The following is a 23,405-nucleotide window of genomic DNA, read 5'->3' as shown; positions in this document are numbered from 1 at the left end:
TTTCCGGATGCACTGTAGAGACAGTAGATCGAATGATTATAGACATATGGATGAATAGATTGATGGATGGGTTGGATAGTCAATTTAATAAAATCAAATAATATGTACACACAGTTGTGCATTTTAAATTAAAATAAACATTTATATATAGGTATTGTAATTTTTCCTCAATCATTGAAAAAAAAAAAAAAAATAGAAAATGTGCATTATCCTTGGACAAGGCTGTTGGTAAATTTTTTAACTGAAATTAGGTGAAACGACTTATGTTAAACAGCCCTGGCTGATATATCAACTTATCACTGAATGAGACATCATGTTGTATTTTCTTACTCTGTGAACTTGTGTGACCTGAATGTCAAACATCATTTTGAGACCTCGAAGTATACCAAGTAAAAATCTCAGCAGTGGTGTCCCGCATCTCTGCCATATAAAGAAACCTCTTTACTTAACTGAGCTTACCAGTAAATGTTTAGCAGTAGTGCTGCTCTTAAGTCCCACTGGTATGAGTTGTGCAGTGAAGCAGATATCATCAGCTTCAGCCATCAGCATGAAATTGTGTTCAGGGGTTGTCGGACATTTTGGTTTGGTCCCCGGAGTGTTTTAGATGATTCAAAGAGTTCTCCAGGAAGGTCAATGTGAATTCTGAGGCATGACCATGTGCTACGAACACACACATACAGGATAAAATGACTCTCTGTGTAATGAAGCATGTATAAGAAAACAAACCAAATCAAATTAAAATCCTTTTGATGGGACAAACTCTAGCACTACATGAAATTCTTTTAGAGATAATATATCCCTTTACACCATCCCATTATGGTTGTTAAGCCTTTTTATTGAAAACATCTTACTTTATAAGAATAGAGATTCTAAGATGTTGTTTTCAAAGTTCCTATAAAATCATAATTGGAGTTTTGGCTTTTAGTCCATATCTGTTAGCTTTGAGGTCACCTAGTGTACTCTTAAAAGTTGACATACTTGTAAATATATGCATTTAAAATTTACAGTCTTTCTCTTCTGTCCAAAAATATTGGTGAAAGTGTCCAATAAAAGAATGTCCCTACTATTGAAATGGTAAGAAGCAAATTATGGTTTATGACTGATGTTAACTGAACGCTATTGGCTTAACAAAGAAAAGACAAGCAACTTCCTGTATCAATAGGACATATGTCCATACAGGAAAAATATTGCTGGTTTATGACTGATGTTAACTGAATGCTATTGGCTTAACAAAGAAAAGACAAGCAACTTCCTGTATCAATAGGACATATGTCCATACAGGAAAAATATTGCTGTCAAACCATGGGGTCTTTAAAGCCTGTCTAGTAACTGGGTTTGTTTTTATGGATTAGTCATTTGACGGGCCTCAGGTCAGGAATGTGAAACTTTTATATTGAGAGTTATTTTGTCATTATTCAGTCATTATACAGGAACTCAAGCAGAACGTCCATATCCCCTTGACTGATTTGTGGCAGGCCTCACCTGTTTGACTTTTATTGGTCTATGATGAGAATATCTATTAACTTCCTTTCTATTTGTTGCTTGTTGTCTGGTCCACAGGCACTGGCAGCCAATGCAGGTACCGGATTTGCCGTCGCAGAGCCTCAGGTAGCCATGTTCTGCGGTAAACTTAATATGCACATCAACATCCAGACTGGCCGATGGGAGCCGGACCCTTCCGGATTAAAGACCTGTGTTGGAACTAAAGAGGGAGTGCTGCAGTACTGTCAGGAGGTAAAGTTATGTTGCACAATTCAAATATCCATTAAGAAAGTAGATTTAAGGGTAAGTAGTGGTTAAGGCTTAAGAATGGAAGCAAGAAGTTTGCTTTTTAAATAGGGTTGTACGCATTTTAGGTTTTAGCACCGATGCTAATAGAACAAAAGATTTATTTGCACACATAAAAGTATAGTTATATGTATACATACATACACACACACACACACTGGCAGCCAAAAGTTTGGAATAATGTACAGATTTTGCTCTAATGGAAAGAAATTGGTACTTTTATTTACCAAAGTTGCATTCAACTGATCACGTGAAAAATGACTATTCCAATTAGATATTTCTTTTCAACTACTTCAAAGTGTTCTCATCAAAAAATCCTCAATGTGCATCTTTGCTGATCTTTGGCATTCTAGCTGTCAGTTTGTCCAGATACTCCTGTGACATTTCACCCCACGCTTCCTGTTGTACTTGCCATAGTCTTGTCGGGCACGTCTCATGCACCTTAGAGTCTAGCTGATCCCACAAAATCTCAATGGGGTTAAGATCCATAACAACTTATATGTTGATAATGGCTGAAAATTAGGAAAAGATTCAGCTGGGAGAACATCTAGCAACTAAGTTAATTAAAATCAGGTCTGTAACATGATTAGCTATAAAAGGGATGTCTTAGAGTCTCTCAGAAGTAAAGATGGGCAGAGGCTCTCCAATCTGTGAAAGTGTGCTTAAAAAGATTGTGGAATACTTTGACATTGAGGAACATTGTTTTTAAATTGCAAAGGCTTTGCAAATCTCATCATCTACAGTGCATAACATCATCAAAAGATTCAGAGAAACTGGAGAAATCACAGTGCGTAAGGGACAAGGCTGAAGACCTTTATTGGATGCCCGTGGTCTTCGGGCCCTCAGATGATACTGCATCACTCATCGGCATGATTGTGTCAATGACATTACTAAATGGGCCCAGGAATACTTCCAGAAACAACTGTCGATAAACACAATCCGCCGTGCCATCTGTAGATGCCAACTAAAGCTCTATCATGCAAAAAGTAAGCCATATGTGAACATGGTCCAGAAGCGCCATCATATCCTGTGGGCCAAGGCTCATTTAAAATGGAAAAGTGTTCTATGGTTCGACGAGTCCAAATTTGACATTCTTGTTGGAAATCAAGGATGCCGTGTCCTCTGGACAAAAGAGGAGGGAGACCTTCCATCATGTTATCAGCGTTCAGTTCAAAAGCCAGCATCTCTGATGGTATGGGGGTGCATAAGTGCATACGGTATGGTCAGCTGGACAATGCAAAACCACATACTGCAGCTATTACAACAGCATGGCTTCATCGTAGAAGAGTCCGGGTGCTGAATTGGCCTGCCTGCAGCCAGATCTTTCTGGGAACATTTGGCGCATCATTAAATGAAAAATACGTCAAAGACGACCACGAACTCTTCAGCAGCTGGAAACCTGTACGAGGCAAGAATGGGACCAAATTCCAACACCAAAACTCCAGACACTCATAACCTCGATGCCCAGACGTCTTCAAACTGTTTTGAAAAGAAGAGATGTTACACCATGGTACCCAATCCCCAATGCACTCTTTAAGTCCTCATGGTGGTGTTGTGACTCGCCTCAATCCGGGTGGCGGAGGACGAATCTCAGTTGCCTCCGCGTCTGAGACGTCAACCCACGCATCTTATCACGTGGCTAGTTGAGCGCATTACCGTGGAGACATAGCACGTGTGGAGGCTTCACCCCATCCACCGCCATCAGGCATCCACGCACAACTTGCCCCACGACCCACCGAGAGTGAACTACATTATAGCGATCATGAGGAGGTTACCCCATGTAACTCTACCTCACTAGCAACCGGGCCAATTTGGTTGCTTAGGAGAACTGGCTGGAGTCACTCAGCACACCCTGGGATTCGAACTTGTGACTCCAGGGGTGGTGGTCAGCGTCTTTACTCGCTGAGCTACCCAGGGCCCCAGAATTAGAGTTTTGTGACTGTTAGTCAATGTCTTTTAGTTTTGAGGCTAGCTATATGCTAATGCACTCCTAAAAGTTTACAAACTTTTAGCAGATATACATATTTAAAATGTACAGTCTTTCTCATCTGGTATAATAGACCATAAAATATTGATGACGACAACTCATGTCTGCAGATGCATACAAATTGGTTTGCAATAAAATGTCTCTTCCCCATTAAATTCAAAATGCCATTGTTTTCATAATAGAAATAGTAAGTAGCAAATCATGTTTTTTTTTTTTTTCTTTGAAAAAGCCTCTGATGTCCCAGCCCATCTTCCTGTTTTAAAAGGAAATGCAACTCTTTCTTTATAATGACTCTTTGCCTTATTTTAGAATATTAGCTAAGTAATCAAATCTATGAAAGAGCACCAATATGGCAATTATGTAATGACCAAAAAAGGAAGAAAATAAATAAATAAATAAATAAATAAACACCTTATGTTTTAGTTTCTTCTAATTTAACCATCCATTGCCTAGATCACAATTCTGGACACTTATTCTTTAACCTCATGTTTGCTTGGGGTACAATGCCTTTTTAATATGTTCATACCATCCCTAAATGGATATATTGCATAAAAGTCACAAACACATTCCACCTAGCCTAGTTGTGTGGCAGTACAATAGTATTGATTCTATATTTATTACAGTACACTTTTGGGTTTAAGTGTCATGCCCAAAGGCACAATAGTGATTGTTCATAGATTGTTTCATAGATCTTTAGTTTTTTTGTACCTCTAAACACCCTCTACGCTAACGGATTCCTTCCCCTTACTGTATTAAAAAAACGATTTGGTAAAAATGTCAAAAATTGCTATCATCCATCATCCATTGTCACAAAAAACTGCAATTTTGAGATTGCTTTTCATCAATGTCCTTTTAATGACTTTTCAGGGGATAGTAAATCAAGTGTTCTAATACTTGAGCAGATGGCATCTGGAGATTGAAGTATGGATCACTGCGTTCTGTTCACACTGAAGCCTGTGTCTCTGGTCTCTTTCTTTTAGATGTATCCTGAGCTGCAAATTACAAATGTGGTGGAAGCCAACCAGCCGGTCAAGATCGAGAACTGGTGCAAGACAGACAAGAAACATTGCAAGGGACACGCCCACATTGTGGTCCCCTACAAGTGCTTGGGTGAGTGATTTGATTGACAGGCCTGCAGTCTGTATAAATGGGCAAATATCCAGAAAGTCCCATGGGGTTAAAGACATCATTGAGGAGGTGAGACATCTGAGAAGAGCAGTTCAAAGTGACAAGTTGAAGTTTGAACAAGCTGCTAAATATCATTTTCAAAGTTTACATTAACTCTCAAACTTCAATGCCTGAACTGGAGCTCAGATTGCCCTTATGTGATAGCTGGAGGCTCTGTATAGGCAGCTGTACTCAAATAAACACTGAAAAAAAAAACACCCCAAACATTTTCTCAATTTTCGCATACAGTATATAGGTTAAAATATCAGGTAAAGTGTAGCTAATATAACGTAGATAGTTAGAGCAATTTAACTTGATAAAACAGGCAAAATTCACTTTTTAAATATTGGGTATAATTAACCAGAATAAAATACGTTTTTTTCTATTCCTATTTTTTCCTTTATAATTATTGAAAATGTTTAGACTATTCATAACTAAATCTATTTTAGTTCCTCACAAGAAAGAGCAAAGTCATTGAAATCTTTCACAGAGAATCGACTTTGAATGTTTAAATACACAATAGAGTAAAATTTAATACTGAAAAATCACATCTGACCTGGCATCCAGTTCTTTAGAAAATGTCCTGTATATTAACAGTGCACAAGCCTTGTTGCTGTAATTAGTCAGTACTTCATCGTCCTCAAAATGATGGCAAAAGAAAGACCGAAAGATTTCCATATCACACGGGTGTATAACAGCTTATTCTGTTGAATTCAAAATGGACTGCGCAACTCGCGCTGTGATTACATCACATGAAAGCGCGAGCGCAATGCAGGCTGTGCTGCTCGAGAGTCTGGTGGTTTTCCATTTCTGTTCTCATGCTGCTGCCAGTGGATGCACTGCACAGGTTTATCCCCATGGCTAGTCCATACTTGTATCCCAGTCCAACAGTGGCAGAACATTGATTCCTTCATTGTTGATATAAAACGCATACGTGAGCCTCAGTGAGAGTGCTGGCAACTTTCTGTGATTTTATAACAGCAGGACGAACATGAGTAGAAAGCATTCAAATAATGTATATTTTCAGATTCAGAATTCCATAATACATTAAACATGCATTAAACTAGTCATGTCATCTGCACAGAAATGTCCTTTTCTACTTAACCGCTACACAAAAGCATCCTGTCTGTCAATATTTCTGGCCTCGCTAATTTTAATTCCAACTGAAAACTGAAGATGTTATTTTCTTGGGTAAATTTTAACCAATGTGCAGGAATAATAATTAAATTGATGAACATCGCAGCAAATTTGATAACAATTAACTGAAAGTGTTGCTGCAAATTAAGTTTTTAGGGAAATGTATTGTGTATTTGCTGGAGTGATGAAGAAGCTACTTTGAAATGAAGCTTCCTAAACAAAGATATTCTTATTTTAAAGTATTACAGCAGTAAACAACACTAAAATCTAATAACAAAAGTAGGTATTTACACTGAAGATATTTAAGAGAGCAATATCTAAATTGTATTATCACATGATGATTATTTTAGCATTGACATAATGTATTTTCTTTTTCCTTTTTGAAAGCATTTTTAAGACACTGATTATAAAAATATTTTTTAAAGGAAAAGTTCACCCAGAAATGAAAAATGCCTCATCATTTACTCACCTTCATGTCATCCCAGATGTGTATGACTTTCTTTCTTCTGCAGAACACAAACAAAAATATTTAGAAGAATATCTCATTTCTGTAGGTCCATACACTGCAAGTGAATGGTGGCCAGAACTCGGGAGGTCCAAAAAGGACATAAAGACAGCATAAAGGTAATCCATAAAACTCCAGTGTTTAAATCAATATCTTCAGAAGTGATATGAGTGGTTATGTGTGTGGGTGAGAAACAGATCAATGTTGAACTTTTTTATAGTAAATCTACACTTTCACTTCCACATTCTGGTGTGGAAGTGACTTTCACATTCATACACCTACTGGTTGGGGCTGGTCAAAGGTGGATTTTTACAGGGAAAAAAGGACTTAAATATTGATCTGTTTCTCACCCACAACCTATCATATAGCTTCAGAATACATGGATTTAACTACTTGAGTCATATGGATTACTTTTATGGTGCCATTATGTCCTTTTTGGACTGAGTTCTGGTCACCAACAAAGCTACAATATTTTTCTTAAAATCTTAATTTGTGTTCTGCAGAAGAAAGTAAGACATAAACATCTGTGGTGGTATGATAGTGAGTAAATGATGAGAGAATTTTCATTTTTGGAATTGAAATATGGACTACTTTAGTGCATTAACTGCATCCATGTTGAATGTCAGGCATATGTCTATAACAGTGACACTCCTTTGGGCATGGAAAAAGTTATTCTCATCAGGATTTGGATGTAGGCTCTGATAAGTTATAGATAATGTAAGTATTATTAAACATTTTCATCTACTGACTCACAAATCATGGCTAGTATTAACAGTGATTGTATCTGCACATGACTTCTTACGGTCAATTTTAATTGATAAAATAAATAATTTAATTGATAAAAATTAAATACATTTAATTCATTTATTGAAACACCAAACATATTCCAAAATTCGAATTACACTTCAATCGAAACAAAAATATAACAAATTAATTAAATGGTCAAAAACAAGCAGACCATATCCAGACATTTTACCCTCTCCAACTTCCACCAGCCCCTTTTGCAATGACTTCAAAATCACTCTGCGACAACAGGTGGAGAAGTACCTGTTGCCTTATATATAAAAGTACCTGAAGCCTTATATATAAATGATATCATAAATACAATTGTAAATATTTTTTAACCCAAAAGCAGACCTAAACGACATGGACATCTGTGCAGTTAATGAAATGAATGAACCGGTTTGTTCACATGAACTGTCCAAACAAATCAATCCACTTAAATGAATCTGCCTTTCCAACAATAAATAAACTCTCATTTGCTGTCTGTTTACTTATGTTTTATCTATCCTACCTTGCTTGCAAAGTCTCTCTGTCTGACAAGCTTTTTACACCAGTGTTTCCTGCACTGCTATTCAGCGGCAACGCTGCATCACTGATGAATCTACTATGCCACATCAAAAGAGTTGTGAGTTTGCAGTCTGAATAAAGCTTGTAAATAATAGACAACACCGATTTCTATTGTGTTGTCTTTGCTCAAATATTACATTTCAGTCTGCATTTCCAATTATACTGATCCTTGTAAGAAAAACACATTCCTCTCATTGCCTCTGAGGAAAAGCTGCCAAGCTGTTATCGCTGTCTTCTCCTCGTCTCTCCTGCTCTGTTTGTTGGAACTGATTGAGTTGTAGGCCTATTTCTTTGCGGGCTGAAAAAAGCCATTAGCGCTGCCAGCCGACTGTGAAATGGGCCTACTGTCAGAGGCTTCCCAACATGGCTGATTTTTGTTGTGTGTGTGTTCGTGTCTGATCTGACTTGGCAGCTGTTGCCGGACATCACCTGATGTCAGCTGGCGTTTGATTGACAGGGTCGGGCGGACAATACACTTTCAGTCCAGTGCTTCTTAGGTCTCTCTGAATGACAGCAAGCCAGTAGAATAGCTGGGTTTGGCGTGTAATCTTATAACGTTTTAATCTGCCCACAGCAATACCGGGCTGTGTTTATCCTCACCCTTTTCTCTTCTTTTGAGTTGCCATGGAAACGTTTTTAATGATCTGAAGTGGAGTGCTACAAAGTGGATGAAGATTAAAAAAATAAAAATGAAACCGCAGCAGAAGCCTTAACAAAGGCAGCTATTTTGAACATAATGTGTTTGTTTATTATGTATAATGTGGAAGCTTGTCAAATTTACAGACAGATCTAATTAAAGCCAAAAAGCCCAGGAAATAATTTGGCTAAATTTTTAGCTACATACCAGAGACTGTTTAGAAGAGACAGGTCACTACTTTTAAAATGAATGGGAAAAATTGTAATGCTCAATGGTCAACGAATGTGGAAAGGAATTCCTGTCTTACAGGTAAAAGAGCCAATCACCATTTAGATACAGAAATCACCTGTCAATCAAATTGAGAACGCGTATGCGCATTAGAAAAACAAGCCGGGAAAATAATTTTTTCAGCATGATATGAGCTAAAGAATCACATTTTATGATACTGTTGTTGTCAGATTTTACTGCTGATTTGAAAGATGTTCTTTGAACGTAATCTTGAACAACCTTTCAAGGTCTTTCACCATTCAAGTAAATACGAGCTGCACTGTCATGACTGGAAATGGCATCCTGAGAGTTTCAAAGATGGCCGACAGTGGACTGGACTTTGGCACAACTCATGGCCATAATTTTAGGGTGATATGGGTGGTTGCCAGGGCATTGCTCTGGGGTTGCTAAGGTGGTCTGATCTTCTGTGTGTTCTTATGTGATTGCAAGGGTGTCTGGGTGGATGCTAGTATAAATGTGCATTGTAACCATTTGTAATATTCAGATAACCACAAAGGATCATGAACAGTTATTCATTGGGACTGGGGAATAAAGAGTGTTTATTCCAATATATATGCTTCAAACACTGCTCAAAATAACAGGGAATAAAGCTAGGAGTTATGAGCCTAAATAGCACAATACGTAGATATTCAAATTATAAAATCACTCGCATCAAAGTCAAACAAAAGTACCTGCACTAAGAAAAGCTAGACGCAGCACAACGTATAAAACAGAATGCAGGTTCTTTTTCCTCAGTTCTTTTTAACTTGACACAGTGTCTAAAAAAAGGGAATTAATCCCAAATGTTAGCAATACAGTAAACTTGAATATTTTACAAAGCACACGAACAGTCAGTCATACTACTTCAGGAAAGTTGAAATATTCAAAAACTGTTCTTATGTACAGTAATAAAGTATTTGTATATTGTCTACACCTCCACTAAAATCTAAATGTGGGAGCTGACTACAGTTGATGGTGATTTGCAGTTATGTAAAAGCAGTCCTTGGTGAAATTCCCTCTTTTCTGCACACTTTTAATCTTGAATTGATGTCGGTACATTAGAGAGACTTGTTCCTGTCTCACCTTGTGATCTCACCTCTCTGTTGCCTTTAGGGTTTAGCAGTGTTATTAATGAGGAGGTTTCATTGTGATATAGCAACATTACGCCCTCTGGACTTTAATTAAGGAGAGTGATTTGTTGTGGTGGTGTAATGCATTGAGGTGGACAGCTCCTTTTCGCTCTTTTTAACCATGTTTTCTCATATGAACAAAAAAGAAAAATCCAGAGATAAGGAGGTTAATATGGCCACAGTAATTACATCTAAAAATGAACGTTAAGTGTTTTAAGAGCTGTACTGGTCAAATGAGAGCAGAGCTCATATTTGACAATAGCTCTCAACTTTCAAGCACTGGGTCTTTTTAAAAAAAATGTTTTTATTTATTTTTTTTACATTGAGATTAATTCCTAATAGGCAGTCAGCAGACATTTGCTAGTATTTTGTTTGGGTTTGTTTAGTGCTGACCCTTTCACTCTTTAGTCCTTAATAGTCCTGAATGATACAAACACAGTGTAGTGCTGAGATAAACAGCTCTTTAGCAGCCAGGATTGTGCTACATCAACAGCAGTTCTGCTCTACTAAAACATCAGCAGTGTTCAGCTCTCTGAAGGTTACGCTCGTTCATTAGTAGTGTTTCTCTTCGGAAAATACACATTGTAGGCAGATTCCATCATGGCTAAAGCGTCTAGTAGATACAATCGGAGATAGAATCAGAGAGAAGAGAGGGAAATCTTTTTATTTTTAGTGAGCAATTTTACTGCATTTTGTGTGTAATAGCTATAAATCTTTGATGCAGGACTGGGACAGAGCAGAAGAACTGGGCTATAAACTATGAAGTTCAGTGAAGCCGGCCTCAATCCCTTTGCGTCTTTCCTCTTTATTCCATTTTTGTTCTCCTTACTTTTTTCAGCCATTTTAGATCATTAGAGACTTTTGATCATGTCATGAGCCTGCGGTTTTCAATCGCAAGTCAAGCGCTTAAGAGTCTGGCAAATTCAAAAACGGTTAATTAAATAAAAAATGGAAAGTCAGGGATTACACAAATGCACAAATGAGCCGTTCCACATTTCGTACTGGTTTTTGCTTTCGAAAGTGCTTTTATAATCTTCTTTTCATCCATAAACCTTCTAACTTTTGAATGATATGAGCAAGGGTATTGAAAAGAGGAATTGCGTTGGTAGTATAACCAGCAGTTCATCCACCTAGAACAGTAGTCCTACCACTAAAACAATAATGTAGACAATTTTACGGCTTAAGTAACACATACACAAGGAGGAATTTCAAAGTATGAATGGGAATCGTTGGGAATTTAATAATTCAAACTATTCTGGTTCCTTTTACGGTTTCATTAATGATTCTTTTAGTGCTTTTGAGGAACAAAGAATTGACTTCACTGGTTGCGCTGTTGATTCAAATGAACCGGCTCATAAGAATAATTCGTTCGGTAATCAGGCTACACTGGTAACACTGTGTTGTTTGTCTAGGACTGTCAGGGCCGTAGCTAGTGGGGTGAAAGCTGGTAACGATTCTAGGAGTCCACAGGTCCAGGGCGTCCCCAAAACATATTCTAATACGTATTTATTAACAGTCAGGGGGACCAGAATACCTTGATACCTCGGACCTGAGGACTGTACAGTATTTTTTGAGTGACTGGTGCTTCCATGAAAACAGACTTGTTTGGTTTACGAGCTCTCAACTACTCTCTAAATTATGCAAAAGATTTAGCAGATTTGGCCCCTGAGGGCTGATTGATGTATTTGGAAGACTTTGTGTTTACAGCTGTGCTCTCCGCTATTTTCAGTTCTTTCCTCCAAACCCCCTAATTTTTCAAAACACTGCCTTTTTCTTTCTCTCTTGCCCCTTTCCTGTATCCTCATTTTTCATGCTCTCTGGATTCAGGTTGGTTTGGCCCCAGGCATCTTCTGTGGTCAAGACTAAATGAGCAGTTTGTGCACGGTAACAAAACTCTCCTTTTGTCTTCTGGTCATTAACGATTCAGTCTCTCCATCCTTCGATGTCTCTCTTTCCCTCTTGTTCAGACTCAAAGGTAAAATTGGCCTCCCAGCTGTCCTGAAATCAGAACTCTAATAACTCTCCTGCATTGGGCACACAGACCCAGACCGGCCTGTCCAATCTGTTGGTATCTGAACTCTCCAACTGTCACTTACTGTCAAAATGGATGTCCTCAATGTATCTGTTCGCTAGGTGCATAATTCAAATTAATGTAATTAAACAATTGATAATGCTGAGCATTTGTAAAGGAGTAGTAGGATGTCCCCTGAAATTAAAATGTGGGAGCTGGTCATTTGTTTTATTTGTTACTTGATGCGTTTAATATTCTATTGTAGGCCTAGTTATACATATTTGATTGCATAAAATGATATCTAATTATTCCGATTAAGAATTTCTTAATAGTATTTGACATGCAAGGATGACATACTGTACGTTTCTATATGAAAAGAAAAAAATGCAAGCAGACGATTGGATCTTTAAACTAACAAAGGACTGCAGGTGCCTTATTTATAATTCTGATTTATGTTCATATGTATAAAAGTGTTGCATCACATCCTTACCCCTTCTATTATTCAGAGAAACAGGAAGTCTTGTGCCAAACTAACGCCATTGGTTGAGTCTATAATTGACATGTCAGACCATTCAAACAAGCTGAGCAGTTTTTTACACACTTGAAGTCAACTTCTAATTGGCTTTCTTATATAATGTTGTCTTTTTACCTTCAGCTAGTATAGGAGAGAGTATTTTAACATCTAAAAAATGACACACCTAACCTGTAAGATCTCCCAACCTTATTCGCTCTTTTGCTCTCTCACTCACTCGCTCACTCTCTCTCTGCTGTGGTTGAGATGATCTGTCTCTCTTGGTACTGACCAGATGTCTGTTCAGATATCTCTTGCCCCATTATTAATTTGCTCATTAGAAAATACAAAAAACCATGTGTTAATGAATCATTGAGCTGTGTCATTTTCTGCTGTCCTGAATTTGCAATTCTGTTTTGTTTGATTGGATGTGGGATATTTTTAAACCCTTCTGTGTGAACTGTACCAGCAAATCAGCTGATTGACATTAAAGACTTGCCTATGTCAAGAATCTGCGTGTTGTTTGTGTATATTTACAGTTGGGGAATTTGTGAGTGATGTCCTCCTGGTACCAGAGAAGTGTCAGTTCTACCATAAGGAGCGTATGGACATGTGCGTGAGTCACCAGCAGTGGCACGGTGTAGCCAAAGAGGTAAGAAAACCACTTATGTTGACTATTATAATCAACACACCATTTTTTGCATGTTACCACCATGTCCTACATGAAAATACTGTTTGATATAATCAAAGCCAATCAGACCATATTGCATGTTGTTAAACTCACCACGGAGTGTTCAAATCAATAGGTTTTGATGGAGCATTTGACTGATAGGGATGTGGTAGATTCCACATGAGCAGGGTCCGTTTGACAAACAGCAAATTAGATTTCCGAAAGCACAGCTGGACCCGCATCTCTGAAAATCTCATTTGTCAACAGTTTCCTGTGTCAGAATATGGTGCAAGCAATGTTATGTTTTCTGAATTTTGGTCGCTCGGAACATCACATTCGTAAACCCCGCACTCTGCACTGTCCCATTTGAAATCATTGCCGTGGTGTGCTTGAGTCCTCAAATTTCACCCTGATAATCAGATAAGTCATACTGCTGTAATGCTGCTAATCTTCAGCCATCACACACACACACACACACACACACACACACACACACACACACACACACACACACACACACACACACACACACACACACGCACACATGTTTGGTTTCCATGTTTTATGGGGACTTTCCATAGACATAATGGTTTTTATACTGTACAAACATTATATTCTATCCCCTAAACCTAATCCTACCCTAAACCTAACCCTCACAGAAAACTTTCTGCATTTTTACATTTTCAAAAAACATAATTTAGTGTGATTTATAAGCTGTTTTCCTCATGGGGACCGACAAAATGTCCCCACAAGGTCAAAAATTTCGGGTTTTACTATCCTTATGGGGACATTTGGTCCCCACAAAGTGATAAATACACGCTCACACACACACACACACTCACGTGCGTGCGCACTCTCACTTGAATGCTATTCTCCCATTTTTTTTTTTCTCCCTTTGACTGTTTATTTATGTACAGTTTCTCATTAATGCCCTAAATTTCACTGCAGCTTTCACTGATTTTTTTTTTCTTCACATTTCTCCTTTTTTTACAACTGTCCCTTTTTCCGCACATTAGAGCCCCATTTTTTATTAGCACGATGCAAAATAAGATGGTCATTATGGGATTCTCATTACTGAAGTGTGGGGAAAAAAATAATCATAAATTGTACAGTATACAGTATTTACATAATGGTAGTACTCTCTCTTGGTAATGTCTTTCAACACCATCTTTTTGTACTGTAATTCAGTAAAAAGGACTTACGGTAATGAGAATCATCTCTGAAAACAATGGTAATAGTAACCCATTTGAACGAGGTATGGTAATGAAAATTGGTGGGTAAAATGTGCTTAAGTCTCGAAAAAAAATGCCACAATGCAAAGAATTAAATGGTCGAAAATATAGACTTGGTCTTCTAACCCAAAATCCAGTTAAATCCCCCCATATTGATTAGGCATACAATATGACTGGGACATTTTCTTGACAAATTTAGTGAGAATCACCCACTCATTTACCTCTTAGGACAAATCATGTGGCTTGTTTGAGGATAGGTGTGCAGTAACTTTTTTTTAAAAGTGATAAGCCTTACAATTTTAGTTGACTGACATTAAAACTGATGAAAAAATCTCATAGACTTATATTGGAGGAACCAAAGCCATATCTAGGACCCACAACATCATAAAGGGTGGGCTCTTTGAGTTTAACCATTTTGACCAGTCAGCAACCCGCCCAGAATATTCTAGCAACTGCAAAGCAACAAGCAAAATACACTCAGAAAACCTTTGTAATATAATAGAACCCTAACAACACTGACAACTTTTACACCACTGACATTTTCTCAAAGTGTAAAAATCTAGTTTGAGCTTATTAGACTTATGTTTTTAGCAACATGCTAACATCAATCTCCATAGCAATCAGCTGTCAATAAGTCTCTTGTGTGCTTCACGTGAAGAGTGCTATTTGTGTGATGCACATGAGTAACTGTTAAGAGAATTTCTACCTATACTGATAGTTTCAAATAAGTCATTTATGAGGCTTCATGTCAGTTAGCATGCTGCCTTGAACGGTACACAGCGAGGCAGCTCACAAGGTTTTAGAATAGAGCTTGTATCTTATGTGCTGATATTTATAAAGTACACAGCAGACTGCCCTTCAAATCATATTTGCTCTAATTGAATCAGATTTTATGATATTCTCTCTCTCTCTTAAGGCCTGCTCTAAAGGGAACATGATGCTTCACAGCTATGGCATGTTGCTGCCCTGTGGCATCGATAAGTTCCATGGCACGGAGTATGTCTGCTGCCCATCTACCCACCCTGAGGGACCCATGCCCCCTGCCTCACCCTCTAAAGAGGTAGATGATGAAGACGAAGGTGAGGATGAGGAGGTAGACGAGCCTGTCGTTGATGAAGACGAAGATGATAATGATGAAGCAGTAGAAGTGAGGTAATGACGTGGAAGAAATCCACTTAAAACAACAGAAATCTGCTGCTTTTAGGGGTATGTCTGTAAACTTTGCAGTAGTGTGGTTGTCTTCTGAATGGACTATGATTGCTTTCAATACATTATTCTCATATTTATACCTAATTACAATTGAAAATTTGTGAACTTTATTTGCAAATGTCTAACGTATACATTAAAACACCTTTGTTCACGAGCCACAATAAAAGTGTGAAAATGGCAATTCTAATCGGAGTTAAATATAGTAATATTTAATAATGTGATTTAATCAATAAATCCAGCATTATCTGCCAGGGTTCCTATGGTAATGGAAAACCTGAAAATATCAGGGAATTTCAAAATTTGAATTTCCAGGCTGGGAAAAATAATTGAAATTAATAAAATTGGTTTATTTTTATATTTATGTGCCTTTTCTAAAATGTTTAATCAGCTTAAAATTGCTCTCTATGAGTGCAGTCTTTATAAAATATAGAAATCCTTATACTGTGATCACAAGTGAATGGAAAATACAAGGGAAAGGCATGAAAAAATCACGGAAATTCATTGGTCAAAACATGTGATTGGCATATTTTGAAACTGGCTTCAGCTGACAACAATTGGTGCTGCCCAGTGTTTTCTCACTCTCATTTGCGTAATATTCAGCGTTTCCCAACTTTTTGACAGTTGAGAAAACAATCTGCCACAAAACAAAATTGCACAAGTTTCATAAACTCGTCTCCTAGATGCCCAAATTGTGCCATTGGCTGGTCAGAATGCTCAAACCAACAGTGCAATGTTTTTATAGCATCAGATCGATTGGCTGCTGGCTGGCATTTTTTCACCTTTCATTTGCATAAAATGGGGATTTTCTAATTCTTTAGGCTCTCACCATTTTCTCCACATTGCTGTCTATTTCACAATTCTTTGCGCGAGCCATAGAGGATGAATTGAAAATGCCCGTTCGGCTCCACTCACTTCATTCCGTTGGACACGTACTGTTTCTGTGACTGAGCAGTTGTACAAGTTTGTGGTGTAATTGCGGAGAATCGTGTGTATGAAATGTGAGCATCACTTCCACTGTATGTGTGTTTGTGTGGGATAAATTAGGTTGACCATCTGGATAAGTTGGAGTGCAATGCCTTTGACCGCTTGACAGCTGCTCCGCTCACTTCTGTAAATCATAAATCCTCCAACCTGTTGTCCTCCCCTCCCTCTGTTTCCTGTGATCCTCTTTCCTCTCTCCTCTCTCATCTACAGTGCTCTTGTAGGTTATTTCTGTCTGTCTCCCCTTCTCTGTCTTTTTCCCTTTTTTTTCATTCCAATTTGTCTTTTCTTACCCAGATTCTTAAGCAAATGCAAATGTTTAGATTGAGCCTTGGTGTTAATGCAGTTAAGGCATGTTTGAATCCGGTTCATGACATTTCACAGTTCCTTGTCTCCCTAATATTTCCTTTGCTCTCATTGCTGTTTTTTTGTCATGTGCTTTTTTGGCATGGCAAATAATTGTAAATTCGTATAGCCAAAACCGTTGCAGCTTAGCTGTATTTTAAAGAAAATGGTGCAAAACAACACTCAAATGACCCAGGAAAAAGATATATGCGGTGACATTAACATGAAAGCTTTCAAAATCAGTGTTAAAAAAATAAGATAATGCGTGAAATAAAAAATAAGAGCAATAGCAAATCTCTCATTCTCCATCATATTGTTCACTCAGAATCATATCATTCCTCTTTTTTTTTTTTTTTGCAGTCCTGCTGCCAATGAGCCAGCCACTCCGGAGGAGACAGCTGAAGAAGAGGAGGAGGATGATGGAGATGAGGAGGACTATCACTATGTGTATGAAGATGAAGATGAGGACAAAGACAGTGAAGAGAAAGATGTGAAGAAGAAAGAAAAGTCATCTGTCCCTGAGAGCCAGGATGAGGAGAAAACTCTGCAGGAGGTGGAAGGTCAGTATAATGCACTTTCCTTTTTTATTTCCTTACTGTCACAGTACGTCCAATTACAGGAGGTGCATATCTGCCACTGTTCACCTCTGAGGTTTGTTTTTTTACTTGTTTCACCATGTTAGAAGTATTTCTTTTATTGTTTTGTATTCTTGTAAATCTTATAGATCGCAATACTAGGGTTCTGGAAGTAAACATCTAAAAAAACAATCTCCATGGAGAAACTAAAGTTTTAGCAGTAACCTATACCCTGTCCAGACTGACCTTTTGGAAGCCAGAAGTCAGTGAGAGTTCAACTTTAATTTTACTACAACATGTTCAATCATTGATTTCCCAGTGAAGAACTATGCTACCCATAATCCAAAAGAGAGATCCACCAATCAGAGGAGCAGCTCTTACAATGGAAACAGAAATTGTGGCAAACCGTCCACTCCAATAATGCTTTGCGAACTATGTAAATAAGTCAGCCTGCCTTTACTTTAAAACAGTAATAAGTCATACAGTTTAGTCCTTAAATCTGAGTGACCATTTCTGGAGAATGAATATTTATGACAAATGACCATATTGTATATTACGAGTGAGTCATTTAGTCATTGACTCAACTGACTCATTAAAAGCACAAGTCGTTCACGACCTAAACAATGGAAGTGAATGTGAACCATTTGTATATTTAAAAGATGAGATGAGTGAGAGCAGTGCCAAGAGTGAAGTCATGCTTGATGCTTTGGCTTCTTTTGGGACTAATTACACTGGTGGAAAAGAAATGGATGAAATATCTGGCCAAATTTTGCATGAAACATAAGTCAATCAACATTATCTACCCGTTTGTTGAATTGGTGTATATAAGCAATATAACACTCACTATAGTGATATTCAGGATTGGTTGATGGTTTAGAATTCACAAATGTAATGCTTTTAAATCCCGAAAGAAAATGAATGGGAAAAATACTTCCGGAGCCAAGAACACTGAAAAATTGAGCGGTCAATGTTGCGCTGTATGTACCCTTTTCATATTACTGGGTTTGGAATGTGGAAGTAAACTGTTGAAGGGTAAACTTTTATAGCGGGGAATGGGACACCACAGCAAATAATTTTTGCTTACACGTTTGCTCTAACAGCAAAAGTAAAAATCCACTATTACATTTTGATGACTTTCCCCAAAAGGTAAAAAAAAGATTGTGCTGGATACGCTGCAGCTGTATTAAAAACCCCATCACAGCTGTTGTAACTTGTATTTTTAAACTAGTTCCAGGGTAATATAACATAAATGATTATGTTATATATTTACAATAAATAATAAAACATTTTAAAATATACAAAAAGTTTGCTAGATTTATGCTGCTTAAGGCGGAAACACCATCACAGTTTGTGAAAAGGGTCCATAGAAGCCTGTGTGATGTTTAACAAAAATCTCTCATTAGTAATTTCTGCCCCCGGTTGTTGGAGGCTCTAACTTCGCCTCCCCTTCTGTGTTAGCGGTGTGTTCTCTGGAGGCGGAGACCGGCCCCTGCCGTGCCTCTATGCCTCGCTGGCACTTCGACATCCAGCAGAGAAAGTGTGTGCGCTTCATCTACGGAGGCTGTGCTGGCAACCGCAACAATTTCGACTCCGAGGAGTACTGCATGGCCGTGTGCAGACGTTTGAGTAAGTCTCAAGGAATCTGCCCCCTTTTGCCATCTTCTGCTCCTCCCCCTTTCTGCCTCTCACAGTGATAATGCTATGCTAACCTTCCTATATGGGAAATTCAAGAATACAAGAAATTAATTCATAGAAGTTTTGCTATTTACATTTAACAGAATTACTTTAAAGCTGCGTGTCATTTTCTCCGTGTTCTAAACTCGCTCTAAAAGTTTCAGAATTAACATTTAATGGAATTCATTTGAAGCTACATGTTGCTTTCTCCATATTTTAAACTGAAGCTTAACATTTCACAATGACAGAATGAATTTGAAGCTGTGCATTTTCTCTGTGTTCTAAACTCATGCTAAAATTTTCACGATTGATGTTTAACAGGATTTCTTAAAAAATGTGTGTGTGTCTTGTTATATTTCTGTATTTGCTGTTTTATTAAAGCAATAAATCACTCAAGGCTGTTCATTACAGTGATTTTTAAAATGGTGAGGTTTATTGCTACTGTTGCAGTGTCCCATGTCTGTCTTTATATCCCTCAATGTTCAAGATATATTTAGGAGTGGAAGCCGTTATCCCACATTCCTTTGGCAACATGAAACGATGGGTTTAATTTGATGGGTTTTTCCATGTTATCATCTTAACCTTCATGATTTGAGCTTTCTCTTGTTCTCTTTATCAGTACAGATGCTTAAAACAGTTTGTATGTTCTTGTCAACATGCATATCTGATGTCACCTTTTGAGCACAGCCTTATGGGTTATCAAATCGGTTTTGTCTTCTGTGTTCTAACGAAATCTTATTTGAGCTCATATCTTGATCATGGCTTGCAGAGTGGTGCATTCAATCTTATGATAAATGCTAAGGAGAGCAGTTGTGTCACAAGAGATCTATTCCAAGGGCAGGATGAAAGGAATGAAAGATGAAGGACTGTCTGATTCTCTCACAATCTGGAAATTACAAAGCATCTTCTATAATGTTTTTTTTTTTTGTGCGCCATTGGAAGTTTTTTCTTCGCTTTGGTCTGATTTTAGTCGTCTTTTTGTCTGCTGCTCCTCTTTGCTCCCTTGGACATGTCTGTCTTTTGAATGTGTTTTTTAAATTTTTTTCTCTCTATTGCTCTGCTCCAAAACCTAGTGAGCTGTCTGTGGTCTGCTTGGACAACATCCTAACCAAAATGCTCTACATAGACAGGAAATCTGTTCAACAGTAGTTATAACTGTTCACTATTATCATTCAGTACATTCAGTTAGCACTTCACGTGAAACGCATGGGAGACTTGACTTTCATGAGTTTGTTTTCAGCTGGATCAAAAAGAGTTTGATATTGTGCCCAGATGTCTAAAAATGTTACCTTGGTAGGCAGCTCACTAGGTTTTGAAAAGAGCTTAGATGTACTTTACCTGTTTATAAATGCTCTCTCTCTCTTTTATCCCATCAGCTGTGCCTCCCACCCCTCAACCCACAGATGATGTGGATGTTTACTTCGAGACCCCAGCTGACGATAAAGAGCACAGCCGCTTTCAGAAGGCCAAGGAACAACTTGAGATCAGACACCGCAACCGCATGGAGAGGGTGAGATAGATACACTTGACATTTTTACTGATTAACATTTTCTATTTGGCTTGTTGGAATGTACAATTTGCTACATTTAAAGAGATCATGTTCATCCAACAATATGCAGTAAAGATGCAAATATTCCAATTACGGTGCAGATTAGATGTCAATAGCATCAAACGTCATTGGTTCTTGTTGATGAGTGGTTTTAAGACTTGTCTACAACCTTCAGGACTGCATGAACATGCCATGACCGTTACTCTTGGTTGTTTTGCTCTCTCCAGGTGAGGAAAGAGTGGGAGGAGGCCGAGAGCCAGGCCAGGAACCTGCCCAAAGCCGAGAGACAGACACTGATCCAGGTAAACCGCACACCCACACTTGGATTTCAATGCCAGAGGATACTTCAAATGGGATGTGACAAATGTATATTATTATCTCGGCAGCACTTCCAGGCAATGGTGGAGTCCCTGGAGGAGGAGGCAGCCAGCGAGAAACAGCAGCTGGTGGAGACCCACCTCGCTCGGGTGGAGGCCATGCTGAACGATCGCCGCCGTCTTGCCTTGGAGAACTACTTGGCCGCCCTGCAGGCTGACCCACCAAGGGTAAGACAACACCAAGGACATAAGGGGCACTGTTTACCGCTGTTATTAACATTTCAACATGTTATTAATGTTTTGTGTGATCTGATCAAAGGGGACAGTGCTAAATACTGATGTAAACAGGGTTCTGAACACATTCAGATGTAGTCAGAAATGCTTGTGACCACATCACAGTTGTAGTGTAAAAACTTGAGAAAATGTTCACACAAAACACTTTCTTGTATTTCATCTGTGCATTTTTAACTGTTGGTCAGTGTAAACATGTGCGTGATGTCTTCGACCGTTGCATTGCGATGCGACTGCTTTTTCTTTTCTCCCCAATTTGGAATGCCCAATTCCCAATGCACCCTTAATTCCTCGTGGTGGCGTAGTGACTCGCCTCAATCCGGTTGGTGGAGGACAAATCTTGGTTGCCTCCATGTCTGAGACGTCAATCCGCGCATCTTATCACGTAGCATGTTGAGCGTGTTATCGTGGAGACGTAGCGTGTGTGGAGGCCGCTATTCTACGCGGCATCCATGCACAACTCGCCACGCGCTCCACCGAGACCGAGAACCACATTATAGCAAACACGAGGAGGTTACCCCATGTAACTACCCTACCTTGCAACCGGGCCAATTTGGTTGCATAGGAGACCTGACTGGTTTCAAACTCACAACTCCAGGGGTGGTATTTAGTGTCTTTACTTGCTGAGCTACCCATTCCCCTGCGACTGCTTTTTCATCTTTGCCTCTCAAACCGTTTTTTCCGACCATGATGTGGTTAGTGTTTGACATTGTGTCAAGTCTGGAGACCCCTGCATCCATTTCATTCTGCTGCATGTTAGCATTCTGTATTCATCATTCCAGCTCATTTTTGAATGCAAGAACATATTCCATCTGAACACCCCCTCATGAGTCCTGATATATCCTGGACAATATAAAGACTTGCCTATCAATCCTCCTTTGCACTAAAAAAGAACTTTTTAACTTTGCCGGTTACGCTCAGAGATGGAAAGATATGGAGAAGCACATACATGCAGAAGACTTCACAGGACTTCTCTAGTTTGTCTACTCGACTAAAATGAGCATTCCACTTGTCACGTTTGCTTTTAGATTGCATTTTAGAAGAGTACTGGGAAGCAACAGTGTGCTGCCTTGTAGTGCTTTTTTGGATTTCGTTACGGTTTATCAACATGCAGAAACAAAGTCACAAAAATCAGAGACCCTCCTTTGTCGAAATCCGATCACAAGAGGTCTCAGGAAACACTTTTGACGTGACATGCAGGTTATTAACAGATGATAAACAAAAATCTCTGGATTGAATCACCAGAGACCGATAATACCAGGTGTAAGCAGGGGGCCATTTAATTAAGGCAGTTACTAGCTTTCTCATATCCCTCCCTGTATATAAACGCTTTTAGAAATGGTCATATATCATGTGCGATCAGGTGAAATTGTTTCCTCTACGACTGAGTAAAGAAGTTTGAAAGGTAAGTGGTTGTTCTTCTTTCATAATGAACTGATTACACTTCTTATACCTCAGTCTCTGATGGCTGATAGTTGTCTTCCCTTGCTGCGGTGTGATTTAATGGTCGGGGATTAACTGTCCTCTATCAGTCTGCCGAAAGCTCATAACATGGAGGGCTGGTTCAGTTATTCAAGATATTAATTTGAATTGGGCACCTATGTAATGTCTAATCTGCTCAAATGACTTCCATGAAGAGAGCCGAAGCATTTTTTTTGCACCTCTGCTAATCCTCCTGTTATTTTTCTGCCCTGCGGATCTTGCACCTCTTTGATCCTCGTGCTGATTCACGGATTAGCCTGCTCATAGGGAGATGTCCACCTGACTCACTCTGCCTTTTTATTTTCCCTCCTTTGTGGTCAATTTATCTTCTCTCTCTCTCTCTCTCTCTCTCTCTCTCTCTCTCTCTCTCTGCAGCCCCACCGTATCCTGCAGTCTCTGAAGAGGTATGTGCGTGCCGAGAATAAGGATCGTCAGCACACCATCCGACACTATCAGCACGTCCTGGCTGTGGACCCAGAAAAGGCGGCCCAGATGAAGTCCCAAGTCAGTACCCACCCCATTTGCCTCTCCTTCTGTCCGCCTTCTTTTAAATCCAACTCTTCCTTTCCCCTTTTTTCACCTTACACACT

At 38.7% G+C, this 23,405-nt stretch overlaps 1 protein-coding gene across 2 annotated transcripts in view; it reads left to right on the top strand.

Annotated features, from left to right (window-relative positions):
- LOC127622892 (amyloid beta precursor like protein 2-like) overlaps positions 1-23,405 on the top strand; it is an 86,459-nt gene that overhangs the window by 39,554 nt on the left and 23,500 nt on the right. For both annotated transcript variants that reach the window (XM_052097027.1, XM_052097028.1), the window contains exons 2-11: positions 1,561-1,734; positions 4,756-4,885; positions 13,030-13,142; positions 15,309-15,544; positions 17,288-17,487; positions 18,961-19,128; positions 20,553-20,686; positions 20,953-21,027; positions 21,112-21,270; positions 23,191-23,319. In XM_052097027.1, coding sequence (XP_051952987.1) covers positions 1,561-1,734; positions 4,756-4,885; positions 13,030-13,142; positions 15,309-15,544; positions 17,288-17,487; positions 18,961-19,128; positions 20,553-20,686; positions 20,953-21,027; positions 21,112-21,270; positions 23,191-23,319 — 1,518 coding nt within the window. The remainder of the gene's footprint in view (positions 1-1,560; positions 1,735-4,755; positions 4,886-13,029; positions 13,143-15,308; positions 15,545-17,287; positions 17,488-18,960; positions 19,129-20,552; positions 20,687-20,952; positions 21,028-21,111; positions 21,271-23,190; positions 23,320-23,405) is intronic.

Source organism: Xyrauchen texanus, chromosome 29, assembly GCF_025860055.1.
Source record: "Xyrauchen texanus isolate HMW12.3.18 chromosome 29, RBS_HiC_50CHRs, whole genome shotgun sequence".
NCBI classification, from domain to species: domain Eukaryota; kingdom Metazoa; phylum Chordata; class Actinopteri; order Cypriniformes; family Catostomidae; genus Xyrauchen; species Xyrauchen texanus.
This window is presented reverse-complemented; position numbering and strand designations above follow the sequence as displayed.